The sequence below is a fragment of the Hydra vulgaris genome, chromosome 02 (genome assembly GCF_038396675.1).
Source record: "Hydra vulgaris chromosome 02, alternate assembly HydraT2T_AEP".
NCBI classification, from domain to species: domain Eukaryota; kingdom Metazoa; phylum Cnidaria; class Hydrozoa; order Anthoathecata; family Hydridae; genus Hydra; species Hydra vulgaris.
Window position 1 is genome coordinate 22,487,729 of NC_088921.1, and position 14,772 is coordinate 22,502,500.

The 14,772-nt window shown below is 28.9% G+C and overlaps 1 protein-coding gene across 2 annotated transcripts in view; it reads left to right on the forward strand.

The window, feature by feature from the left end:
• The first annotated feature begins 5,045 nt into the window (after positions 1-5,045).
• LOC100206985 (transmembrane protein 161B) overlaps positions 5,046-14,772 on the forward strand; it is a 22,053-nt gene continuing 12,326 nt past the window's right edge. The window contains exon 1 of one of the 2 annotated variants that reach the window (XM_065790314.1): positions 5,046-5,268. In XM_065790314.1, coding sequence (XP_065646386.1) covers positions 5,091-5,268 — 178 coding nt within the window. In that variant the 5' untranslated portion in view covers positions 5,046-5,090. The remainder of the gene's footprint in view (positions 5,269-14,772) is intronic. The other variant, XM_065790313.1, reaches the window with a different exon arrangement.

Below are 14,772 nucleotides of genomic sequence, written 5' to 3' on the forward strand. Positions count from 1 at the left end.
CATGGCTTTATCTTTATAAATAATTTATCTTTTTAAATTAAACTACTAATAAAGATATCTCTTTACTAATTGGTCAGCATCATAACAAAATTAAAAGTTAATAAAGTTATACCAAGTGAAAAAATAGAAATAAGGATGTTAAGATGATTACCCGACTAAATTGACTTTTAGTCCATTAGTAGGAAACCCATAGTCAATTAAATCGACTATTCAATTTTTCAAAGTCGACTAATTTCGACATTCGACAAGTCGACTTTTAGTCGATTTAGTCGAAGTCAATAATAACACTAGTTATAACCCTGTTGCGCTAATCAAATCGTAATAAACGTAAATCATTTGGATTGGCTGTTTGTATATAATAATTAATGTTCCCCTTGGGAATTAGTATAAATAGCGAGTTTATTGAAGTCTCGCTCTCTTGGAGTAACCTATCAAACAACAACGGACTCGAGCAACTCTAGCTGTGATCTACAATCTTCTTTGTGTTTATCGCATATTTGTATAATAATATTATTTAATATATTAATAAATTGAACTCGTTGTACAATACCACTCTTAAGTACTACAACAAACCCCGCTCAATTTGAAGGGGTTACAAATTTTATATTTTTATAATTTTTGAACGCTGAGAGATAATACCATAAAACTTAAAATTTATCGATGAATATAAGTCTAGTTGAAAATAACGGGTGATTACTAAAAATCTGGACAAAATTGCTTACATCGTATTTCTATATGCAACTAATACTTATTTTTTCAAACAATTTTTAAAATGTTGCAAATTTATTCTTCTTTTGAAATATATATTAACTTTTATATAAGTATTTTAAATTTTGTATTAAAAATGACGTCAAACGAAGAGCTCCAGAGAAAACGTGTGTACCAGTTTAATCAAGAAAATTCAGATAAACCTAAATCATTTACTGTTTCTCATTTTGAAGCAGAAAACTTATCAAGATCAACTATGTATGGAATTATTAAACGTGTAGAAGAAGATAAACCATTTGAAAGGCAAACTGGTAGTGGTAGAAAGCCGATAATAATTACTAAGCGCGCCTTCAGTCAACTTACCAAGCTTTTTGACCATAAATGTGTCATTTCTCAGCGTATAGCTTCAAAAAAGCTCAAATGTTCTCAGTCACTTATTTCTAAGACATTGAAAACCAAAACATCAATAAAAAAAAGAAAACAAATGAAGATTTCAAGTCGAACCGAGAGCCATAGAGCAAAAATCCGATGTTTGTGTGGTCAACTTTATAAAAATTATAAAGATTTTATTTGGGTTCTTGATGACGAGTCTTATTTTACTTTCTTGAACAGCCAAATTAATGGTAATGATAATTTCTATTCAAGTAACATCGAATTAACATCAAACAATGTTAAATTCAAAGAAAAAAAGAAATTTGAAGAAAAGTTATTGGTTTACGTGGTCATTTCGCCTTTTGGCCTATCAACTCCATACATTGTGCAGTCTGGACATGTTTAATACCAACTGAACTATTACATGAAAAAATGCTCGTGAAAAAAAATGCGTACTAAGGTTTTTCTAAACTGTTTTAGAGAGTTCAAAGCAATTTTAGTCAAAGAAATGAAGCATTTTCAGTATAAAAAGTGAAAGAATAAAAAGTAAAACAAATAGGAAACATAAACAAATAATGTGCATTGTAAATAAAATCAAAATTTATTATTTATTAAGAATTCATATATCGTTTTAAAAGGATAGAAAGTCAACTATGATTCATAATGAATTCATAGAGATATCAGGAGGTGTAGTAAAAAGATACAATTATTGATCAAATAAAGCAAGATTAATACATTTGTATGGTATCTGACAGCTCTCCAGATATTTCCCATAAAGACCAAAGCAGTCAAATCATTAAAAATGTAGTTGTTGATGGCAGAGAAGTTGTAGAATCGTTTATTATTTTGTAGAAACTAAAAGAATAACTACTGAAGAAATCATAGTGATGTAACTAGACGGAACACAACCCCGCAATGCGGGGGTAGATCGGAGCTTAGGAGGCCCCGCGGAGATTACTGAATCTTAATAATATATTTTTTCTTATTTAGCTGCAAAGTTACGCTTTTTAGATATAGTTAAAACTCTAACAGAAATTATTTAAAAACTTCGAAAAGAAAAGAACAAATAAAAGCTCTGAAACGTAGGGACAAAATATCAAACTTTTAACTTGTTTTCTATTTGCGTAATTCTGTATAACATATTAAAGAATGAGTTTTAAAGAAAAGTCCTTAAATCTAAACGTTTTTAGGTAATCTGAAGTTCAAGTTAAAAGATTTTAGATCAAATTATGATCAAATTATGCTATTTCTATTTGCAGTAAGTGGCAAATATAACAAACTTTCAATTTTAAGAGACAATCCAAATATAAAATCCAAATATAAAATATATATGGGTGGAAATTATTTATACAAATATTATAATTAATAGATTTACTGAAATGGAAAAAGTTTCAAATATTTTTAGCTTTTAATGCAACCTCAAAACTTAATATAATTGTCGAAAGATGATCTAATTGGTCGAAAGATAATCTAATTGATTGAAAGATGATTTAATTGGTGGAAAGATGATCTAATTGCTTGATCTAATTGGTCGATAGATGATTTAATTGGTCGAAAGACGATCTAATTGAATTAGCTAAATTATTAGATAAGAATAATCAAGGTAAAGTTACCTAGCAGGCATTTGGTACTAAAAAGACGTCTTTTGAACGTTCAAAAGACGTTTTTATAGGACCAAATACCGGTTGGGCAGTATTTGATATTCAGTATGCTTCCCTCAAATTAATTTTAATGTTCGTATTTTCTTTTTTTAATAATAACTTGGATAAGAGATTCTAAGATCTTTTCCCAATTTATATAATAAATATTATTTATATACTTAATAGTGTTTTATTAACTTGATTAAAAAATAAAATATTTCATATTTTAATTTTAGATTTGATAAAAAAATTTTTTTTGGAAGAGCCCCGCTACTTTTATTGCAGAGAAGGTGGATGGGTGGGGGTGAGGTGGGGGAAAGGCCCAAATTTATTGTTTTACCTCTGAGGAATCGCAAATATGATTTTAACTAAATTAGAAAATGGTCGTTTAGATTTAAATATGTCCTCTCAACGTTTTTTAAATCTAAACGATTAGACTTATGATTATGCTACTGTATGGCAGAAAAGCAAAGGGTTGTTCAAACTCTCATTAAACTAATACATCCAAATGCATAATGTACAAATTATACTTTAAACCTGGTATGCATGCACACAGCTTCTACTCCTGAAGATTCCATAATATTTTTTTGAATTATCGAACAGTAGTTTTTATTGTTTTCCTCTTCCACTTGACAATGGTACGTTTTACTTTCTTTGACTGGTCAAGGTGTCAAAAAAAGCGCAGAAACATGCTAGAGTAGAGTTGGTTATTATAGTTAAAAATCATATTTTTTACATTTTGAACGTTTTTCAAAAATTGACATCTGAAAAAGAAATAGAAAAAAAATATATATATATTCCTTTTATATGTAATCCTAAATTATAGGAACCCATCATTTTGAAAATTAATGAGGCGCAAAAATACCTGCAAATAAAAGGGTTAAATGTTCATCAATGATAAATAAGGCAAAGTTCTTTGCAAACCAATTTCATGGAGCAAAGAGATGTGCTAACACAAAACGCTGTAACTACTGCCAAAACAATTCGTGAAAAGTTTCTTTAATAGAATGAATTAAAAAATTCTGTACTCAAAATTGCAATTTTGCTAAGAATTTTTAGCAACAATTGTTATCAGTTGTTTTAGCAAGTAATGCTATCAATGTAGTTAGTTGTGAAAGGAGCTACTCCAAACTAAAGCTGGTAAAAAGTAGTATTCGTTCCACAATGACTGATTTTGCTTTGAAGTTTAAAAAATTTTAAGTTTTCTTAGACTTTCAAAGTTTGTTTTTTGAATTACCTAAAAAACGATTTTATGACTTAAGTCGTTTTTCCTAACTGTCCTTTAATTATTTATGTTTACTAATTTATAAAAAACCACCATTTGATTAACTTTGAAAGGGTAGCAAATTGGAGACCACCCCGGCCGGCAAGAGTTCTGGGTACGCCACTGCTTGGTTTACCTAATATCGATATCATTTGGTGGTACTTTTTAGTATCGACCACTACTCAATAAAGTTTGGCGGATTACATTGCTTTTTGCCAGATCAATCCATACCTAACATAAAAATGCATTTTGGTTGGGTATTGTGATATTAAATAAGGTAATTTATATTTTCGTTATCAATTTTTAAAATAAATTCACCATTAAAAAAATCACAGTTTAATCATTTTGTTATATTTAATGTAATTTGATTTCCTCGAAAAGAATTCTTTTATTTGAGCGCTGCCGTTAGTATCATCTTTATTATCCGCCTCGCTGATCCGCTCCGCCGATGTCGATTGATTATAAAATCCATCGACATCGATGGATTATAAAATCCATCGACATCGCGTGTCTATGGATTTGTTTTAGTGTAATATTATATTACATAGTTTTAAATGCATATATGTCTCATCTGTATTTAAAAATATGTAGTATCATGTTATAATACTTTATAATATATACTTTTGTATATAGTTTTGCGCTATTTAATCTAGGTCGACCTATTTTGTAAGTCTTCAAAAATAGGTCAACGTATTTTAAATTTTAAAGAGCAAAATTACATACAAAAGTATATACTAGTAGTAATAAATATGATATTACATAGATCGAATATTTTTTTGGTTCCTGATATTATCAAAAAAAAAAAAAAAAAAAATTTTTTCATTATTTTTTAAATCATTGAAAATTTATTTTAGATATTTTAGGAACCTGAAAAGTGTTCAAGGGTCGTTGAAGTCCCCTAAATATATTTTTTCTTTGAAATTTCCAATTACTAAATAGAATACGTTAAAGTAGTAAAATTAAGTAATTTTTTTAATTGTCTAAATTATCCTTTTATAAATTATTATATATTTTTTTTGTTTTGTTAATGTATTTTTGTCAATGTAGTTTTTAGTATGAAAATTATGAATCCTAATTTTTTTTTAAATTTAGTCTGTTAGCTTATAATGGCATTACTTGGTATGCAATTTTTAACAACTTTGATCATTTCACTATTCATGGTAAAACTTTCATCATTTTATTCAATTGCTAGATGGATAATTTGTGGAAAACTTTATCGCTACTTACATCCAACCAATGAACATTTAAGATCATTGGTAGGGAAGTTACCTCTCCATTCGAAAGGTAATAGAGTATTAATATATCTTTTAATGTTTAAAAACTTTATTTTGTTTAATTATTCTTTACATTTTAATCTATTCAAGTTATCTGTTTAAAATAATTTAAGTAAACAAACCATCTGTTCAAAATATTTTAAATAAGTATATCATCTATCTACAGATAGATGCAATGAGAGAAAAGCGAGCCATTACAGCTAAGCTATAGCTAAAATGCTATAGCTAAACCAATTTAAACATAAGTAATATAGAGTAAACATTTTATGCTTTTAAATGTTTAAACTAATTGGAAAAAAATCATCTTTGGTTTTATTATAGTCTAAACTTATTTTATTTAAACCAAACTTTTCAGTATATAAAATATATATATGCCAGACTAAATTTCTAAAGTTAAATTTTTATTATGCTCATGAGTATCTTTTTTTTATAGTAATAAAAAGGTTATGTCTATTATAAGTATTATGTATTATAATACTGAAACAAGTTCAACAGTGATGTAATTTTTAAGTGCATTTAAAAAATAAATATAAAAGTCCTAACTACAACTAGAAATAATGTTATTGTTTTATTTTAATGTTATATAGGACTTGAGTTGTTAAATTAACAAATAAATTTGAGAAAAACATTTTAGTTTACTCATAATAGTATATAGCAATGTTTATCCATCTATTTAGTTCCAACTTTGATATATTCAATAATATCTCCATATTGTGAAACTTCAAATTTTGCACTTTCAGTGGTATAATATCTAAAGTATCAACAATAAATTTTGTCAAAAAACATTTACCGACCTCAAACAGTTCTAGGTTAGCAGACCTAAAGAAATGTATGTGTATGAAAAAAAAATTATGAAAAAGGAAAAAAGAATAAGGTTAAAATAATTATAAAAAGTAGAAAAAATTTAAAACAAAAAAGTTTATTCTTATTTTCTAAATTTTTTACCACAAACATATATAAATTTTTGAAGAGTTAAAATCATTATGTAAAAAAAATTGTGATCCGAGAGAAATAAGACTGAGTAAATAGTTCGCATTTATCAAAATAAAAATCTAGAATTTATTTTTTTCATCGACATAGTCTGACTTTGTAACTTGGGGGAATTAGGTTTGACCTTAGAAAATCTAAAAATAGTAAAAAATAATTTGGTAAATCTGCAATAAAATGGTTATACATTTTTTTCATTGCGCTCTTGTCAGTGTAGACTTATTAAACATAAAAGAATAATTATTGGCTTCAGTACATACATCAACTATCTTATAGCCTGCTGTCACAAAAGAGTGCTGGTACTTCGGCTTAAAGTTTGGCATAGGGAAGCAATCTTTTATTTTATTTTAATAATGATCAATAATAAAAGAAAAAAAGGTTGCTGCCCCAGGGTTATAGTTAGGTACTCCCTTGCGGCAGCTGGTTATAAGATAAGTGATGTATTTATTGAAGTCAATAAATATTCCTCTATATTTAAAAAGTCTCCACGGATGAGACAATACCAATAATATATGAAGTTACACTTTTATCACCAGGGCAATGTTTTAGCATGGTTTCTTTTAAAGTAATTGCAAATGCATTCATTTTAACTAAAATTTTTCATGCATAAGCGCATGCATTTTTCCATGCGAAAATGCGTCTAAAAACCATGCTGAAACATAATTACTTTCTTCAGTCAAGTACTTAATTATTAAACTTAAAAGTAACATTTTTTGAAGAAAGAATTAGCATGGTTTCTTTTAAAAGTTGTTGAAAATACGTTTTAAATTTTAGTAATTTATTGTTTTTTTATAATAAATAAAAAACTATCAATCGCATAATTGTTTGGATAAAAGAATTGCTAAAGTTATCCATTCATTTTTAAAAATTTTAAGCGAACGCCAACGTTTGCTTAAGTAAAAATAAGGAAATGTGATGTTCGTTTTTCTGTCTTTTTTCTAACAGACATTGGCACGTTCGTTGATTTGTTGCGCCCTGATCACAGAGCTCAGCGGAAGAGCATTTATTAGGAAGTTCATGTCTCCTTCCTAACTGATGTCACAAAACTTGCCCAGGTAGGGTTCGATCCTTTGTTTCTGAGGCAAGGGTGTTACCACTGCTCACTTGAAAAGCATATTGTATGAATCAGGAAAACATGAAGATGGGAGAGAGTTTCATGGGTTTAAAGCGCAGGAAAAAAAAACTAGACAACTTTTTTTAGCATGAAGGGTCAGAAACAGTAAAAGGATGTGACTTTGTTGAATAACAAGTAAAGCAAGGATGAGTTTTAGTTGATGGAACTAGAAATGATAGCTCTTTTGAGCGTGGATCATGATATCATATTTGTAGAAAAGAGAAAGAGATGTAACTTCACATTGATGGGAGAGAGACTCAAGCTTGTCTAAAAGAAAGACTATCATTAGATAAACCTGTAGTGTAATGAATTTAATAGTCTGTAATTAATCCTAAGCCGACATAGAAGGCTTTTTTCTTCATATAATAATATGTAAACTAAAATATACAAACAGGTTAGTTTTAGTTTACACATAATAAAACTCAACAAGGATAATAATAATAATAATAATAAGAATCAGCACATTCTACCGTACTAAATAAAACAATATAGTTAAATAAGTTTAAATAGTTCAAATATAGTTATTCAAATATTTAGGAGGATTCCGGGATCTTCCTGAACAATGAGGGACTTATTCTTCAATAGAAATTCCATTAGAATTTGTTGAATAGAGAGTAGAAAAGATTTGAAATCTTTTAGGATGAAGAGGCTCAGGTAAAGGGATTGTATCAGGTTCATTCAAAATATCTTTATAGTTATTGTTTGAATTTAGTCTTCATATTTTAATGGATAAATATTTAAAACTGGAACGATTTGGCAGTAATCCCAATTCTGCATCAGCTTTTAAAAAATGGTCACACTGGTTTAGAACTTTTACAAACTTCATGAAAACTATACAAACAGAAGATAAATTAGATGTCCGCATTAACTATTTATCTCCTTCCGTGTTCAACTATATTGCTGGCATTGAATCATTTGAAGGTGCTATAGAAATCCTGGAAAACTTATTTATAAAACCTAAAAATGAATTATTTTCTAGACATCAGTTAGCTTCACGTAAACAATCATCTAGAGAATCTATTGATAAGTTTTTGCAGGCCTTATATACACTTAGTAAAGGTTGCAACTTTTAAACAGGTTTCTGCTTCAGAACATTATAAATGTGTCATGAATGTATTCTTCAGAAGTATACATTAGGGTGTCCCAGAAGAAAAAATTTTGAATTTAATATTGTGCACTATGTCAATCCTCCTTATTTGGTTCCCGTAGACCACTATAAAAATATCTGGGCTAAAAATGATTGTTAAGCTGAAGAAGGTAATTTAGAAAAATGTTTCATATAAATTTTAATGATTGTTATGCTAATGTGTTATGCTGATTGCAGAAACGAAATAACAAATGTGTGCATCATAAGGGAACTGATTAACATTTGGAACAAGGCAGGCTTTGATGAAAATTTTTATCATCAGTGGATGATCGATTAAGTAAGTTACTAAATATCTAGAGCATTTTTCTCTAGTAAAAATTTCCCATAAAAATTAAGTATTCTGTGAAACATTTATCTGTGAAATATAATTACATAAGTTTTTATACTATATTTTAAAACATTGACATTTTTTAAATGTTGTAACTTTTAATTCAGGAATAGAATCATTGCTCTGTATACCCAGTATTTTAAAATTTTAAAGATGAGAACCTTAGAGATGAGAAAAGAAACCATGAGCCAACATACTCAAGAGTTCTTAGACAAAGCCAATGTTTTGTTTCCTATACACAAGGAAAACATTTTCAAGTTAATTAGCCAGGATCCTAGAAGGAGTAAAGAGGCTGTAAAAGGAGGATTCAATTTTTTTGAAAAAATGTTTGAAAGGAGACATGGTCAAAATGTCCTACAAAAATGACAAAACATTTGCTGAAATAGTTGCTGAAGGCAAGGAAAGAATGAAAAATCTGCTGAGGAAGATGGAAGAAGAAGAGCAACAGCAGGAGAGACTGAAAGCAATTGTTGAACAAAAAAAAAGTCAATTACTGGAAAAAGCAGCAGAAGAAGAAGCTTTGAGAAATTTTGAGCAGGAATTCTCCAGTGGGTGTAGTGGAACAGATTATGGTTCAGACTTTGAAACTCCTACTGTAAAAAAAAGTTGTGTGATTCAACCAAGATTTGTCTTCAACTCAGTCTGAATGATGTTTTGGATAAGTGGATTTCATTTATGACAAGGTAAATAAGTTTATATATAAAAAAGTTAAGTATATTTAAAGTATATATAAAACTTCAAGTTTAAACAACTTAAATGTTACATAATTTAAAAAATGACAATGCTCTGTATTTTTTTTTAGGTATCAAGTTAGTGTGAGAGCTGAAATAGCAATGTTGTCTTCCCTATTCCAAGCTGGGGGAGTAGATACTGACATTTTGAATATTTCTAAGTCACAGATGGCAAGAAAAAACCATGAAATTATAGAGAATGAAGCACTTATAGTGAGAGAGCAGAACCTGGATAAGGTAAGGGGCTTAAAACTTGTTCTTCACTTTGACACAAAGTTGGTCAAGCAGTACAGGACAGAGGTAAAGATTTCGGAAACAGTAGAAAGGTTGGCAATTAGTGTTTCCTCTCCAGAGACCCGCTCACTTGACTTTCTTCTGGAAATACTTGAAGTACCCTCCTCCAAAGGGAAAGATCAAGCACTGGCTATCCAAAGTCTTGTGGAATATTATGACTTAAAAGACCAGATCATAGCTTGTTGTGCTGAAACAACTCGCTCAAACACTGGAAAACATAATGGTGCAATTAGAAATATTGCAGTTTATTCTCTACCTTGTCTAATTCTTTGGCTAATGTGCAGGTATGATGCTTTACTATATAAATTACAGGCAATTTTTTCTTTTCTTTTTTTCTGAGAGTAATGACAGAAAAAGATAATAATAATAAATTTAGGCACCATATAATAGAAAGACATGTTCATCATGTTATGATGGAATTACAGGGAGAAAAAAAAGGACCCAGTCGATCTTTATACAAAAAATATCAAGATCTTTGGTTAAGATTGAAAAAGACGTGAATACATTGGCCAACATTGACGGATATTCTTGTAGAGTTATTAAAATATGATGTTCCAGAGATGAAGAGCTTTGACAAAGAATAACCAAAACCTTTTACACAGGTCTGTCTCCTCTCAAAGCTATCAGACTTTGTTTTTCAGGAGTCTTATTTTTTTTTTCTTCATCTTGGTATAACTAAAGATGACATTCTCTCATGGAAAGAAGAAGGAATGTCAAATTTTGAGAAATATTTCAACAATAAATCTTTCAAGACATTTGTGTCCAGTGTTGGTCAATTAGCAGTTGTTAATGACAGAGCTGAAAGACACATCGAATTGGTGCAGGATTTCATTGGAAGGACACATTCTGAAGACAGGCTCCAAGACATGGTGGTGATGATGGTGGTTTTAGACAACCGGCAAAAGGTGTTTAAACATGCCACTAAACATGACTTGAAGAATATTTAGATAAAAAAAGCACATTATGCTTATATTTTTATTTTTGAAATATATTTTTTCCAACAAAAGTTTAATAATTTTTGCACCACCTATTTTTTTTGTTGTTGTATTTTTTAGTATTTTATTTTAAAAAACATTAAAAAACATTAAAAAACAATGCAATTATAATAAAAAATTAAATAATTATAAAATTTTTTCAAAGTTGCAGTAAGTATAGCAGTCAGAATTAATAATTTTGGATGATTAACTTTAATTTTATTTGAATTTTTTATAAAATATTGAATACTACCAGTATTCAATATTTTATAAAATATAATTTCAATAAATAAATGGAAAAAAACCTCATTAAAATTTATATGCAAATTTTTTCTAAAATACCTTCTACAGCTATAGTAAAACCACCATAAAAATATCCGGGCTCAGTGACTTTGAGCCCGGATATTTTTATGGTGGTCTACTGGGACCAAATAAGGAGAATTGACATAATGCACAATATTAAATTCAAAAAATTTTTTTTTTCTGGGACACCCTAAATATTTAGGAGGATTCCGGGATCTTCCTGAACAATGAGGGACTTATTCTTCAATAGAAATTCCATTAGAATTTGTTGAATAGAGAGTAGAAAAGATTTGAAATCTTTTAGGATGAAGAGGCTCAGGTAAAGGGATTGTATCAGGTTCATTCAAAATATCTTTATAGTTATTGTTTGAATTTAGTCTTCATATTTTAATGGATAAATATTTAAAACTGGAACGATTTGGCAGTAATCCCAATTCTGCATCAGCTTTTAAAAAATGGTCACACTGGTTTAGAACTTTTACAAACTTCATGAAAACTATACAAACAGAAGATAAATTAGATGTCCGCATTAACTATTTATCTCCTTCCGTGTTCAACTATATTGCTGGCATTGAATCATTTGAAGGTGCTATAGAAATCCTGGAAAACTTATTTATAAAACCTAAAAATGAATTATTTTCTAGACATCAGTTAGCTTCACGTAAACAATCATCTAGAGAATCTATTGATAAGTTTTTGCAGGCCTTATATACACTTAGTAAAGGTTGCAACTTTTAAACAGGTTTCTGCTTCAGAACATTATAAATGTGTCATGAATGTATTCTTCAGAAGTATACATTCATGATACATTTATAAGTGGTCTAAGCTCTCATCATATTCGCTAACACTAGAAAACTCTACTCTTAAACTTACTGAAGCCTATAATTGATTATGAATTGAAAATGATTTTAATATAAATAATCAAGCACTTTCATTGGAAAACACTCAAAGAAATAACAAAATGTATTCACAAATAGAATATTGTAATGTTGCTACAATTAATAAATATTCTGAATATAATGTATATTCTGAATGAACTACTGAGCTTGCTTTGGTTTCTACTAAGCCTAGTGGAGTTTGTTATTTCTGTGAAAGTAAACATCATTTATGACAATCGTGTCCTGCAAGAGACGCAGAATGTAACAATTGTGGTAAAAAAAGGACATTTTAAAAAAGTATGCAAATCATCAAAGAACTTTGTTAAGTCTGCTGCTGCTAACTTCCATGCACCAAGTTTACCCTTGATTGCTTGCTTTTCTATCAACTCACTCAATTCTATTGTTTTTGTCTTTATTGCTATGGCCAAGGTAAGAGCTCTTCTTAACACTGGAAGTTCATTTATAAACAAATCATTATGTGACTCTTTAAAACTTAACATACTCCTTTCTAATAAAAAAGTCTTTATGGTTGATCCATCTTTATCTTGTCAAGTTATAGGTAAAGCTTTAACTAACTTCACTTTATTTGGTATGGAGTACTTTAATACATACTTTTTGGTTATACTCAATTCTTGTTAACAAATCATAATTGGTAGAGATTTCATACAGTATATAATTCAGAGGACAAAACATTCATTGAACAAGAAATAAAAAAACTTTTGGAACTAATTGAACCCAGTAACTCTCCTTGATGTTCACAAACAGTCATTACCAGGAATAAGAAACATAAGAAACGCATGGTCAGTGTTTACTCACAAACAATAAATCATTTTACACTACTTGATGCTTATAATTTACCTAACATCAATAAGTTAGTTAACTCTGTTGCAAAATATTCATTGTTTGGCACATTTGATTTAAAAAGTGCTTATCACCAAATACCTCTCCTAGAAAGTGACAAGTTTTATACTGCCTTTGAGTCCAATGGACATCTATTCCAATTTAAAAAAATTCTTTTTGGCTTCGCTAATGCTGTCGCACAATTTCAAAGAATCAAGGGTATGTTTATTCAAGAAAACAAATTAGAAGACACCTTTGTATATCTAGATAACTTGCTTGTGTGTGGTACTTCTAAAAATAAACATAATTTCAATTTTGAGAAATTTCTTGAAGCTTTTACAAAAGCAATTATAAATATTGTCTACTTAGTGTAAAAACTTCCTAGATTTTATTATGAAAAGTGGATATTTTTCTCCTGACCAGATAGGTTAAAGCCATTATTTGAAATGCCTGCTTCCACTGATAGTGCTTCTCCCTGATGAGTCCTTGGTATGTTCTCATACTATTCCCTATATATAAATATATATTAATATATAATATATATATATATATATATATATATATATATATATATATAAAATATACAACCCTCAGAATTAGGAAAAATGAGGCCAGCAATAATTTGCCGACCTCAATCTTTTAAAGGTCGCCAAAAATTATTTGATACAAAGGTCTTACCATAAAACGCGGTAGTGGTGTAGTGGTAGAGCTCTCGCTTTGTAAGCGAGAGGTTCCAAGTTCGATCCCCACCATGTCCCTGGTAGTACCGCGCTCAACTTGTTTCTCCGCGCAGCGGCCTTGTTCGTCAAGGGTCGTGTTTCGGAGTTATAGAGTTGAGAGAGGGTTATAACCACAATTAAGTAGCCTCCTCATCTGTAGTGGCCTTCTGGGCCTTGGGGAGGTGAAATAACAAAAAAAAAAAAAAAAACATAGAAATGAGGTCGGCAATTTTTTGCCGACTTCAAACACTTTCAGGTTGGCATTGCTGAATGCCTACCCTAATTCCGAGGGTTATATATATATATATATATATATATATATATATATATATATATATATATATATATACATATACATATACATATATATATATATATATATACATATATATATATACATATATATATATATATATATACATATATATATATATATATATATATATATATATATATATATATATATATATATATATATATATATATATATATATATATATATATATATATATATATATATATATATATATATATAATTTATACTGATTTTTTATTCAGTAAATTTTCTCAGTCTAAATGAGTAATAATTTCAAATTTTTCTTGTAAACATAGTATACATTTTTTGGAAATGTTATTACAGACAGGCGCAGTTTTTAGGGTAGACTAGTTTAATTTAAAATTAATATTTTTTTCTTTTGCCATATATATTTAGACAGCATAGTCTCTTTTGAGTATTTTTTATGTTTGTGGTCAGCATAACGTTTTTTCCATTTGCCCTCAGTTAAGCCAATATATTATTAATTTAGATAATTATTAATTTTTAATTATTTTTAATAATCATGTAAGAATGCCTGATGGATGTAAGACCACTGTTGCCACAAGACATCTTGCACCAATGGCTGATATGTTCAGTGATAATGACGGAATTAATAACTATAAAGAATAAGCACAAAACCATTCTAAATATGACTACAGTATTCCATACTGGGACAAATGATTTGTGAGAGATTTGTAGATCTGTAGTATTCCGTACAGGGACAAATGATTTGTAAGAGTTTTGTAAATGTAGAAAATGGAATCAGGAGTAAGATAATGGCAAGCACAATAAATAAATTTTAAGAGTCTCAAGGAAGAGTAATTATAAGTCAGAATTTATTTCTCCCAGTTTTAGCCTTAAAAACTCTACAAGGCAACAGGGC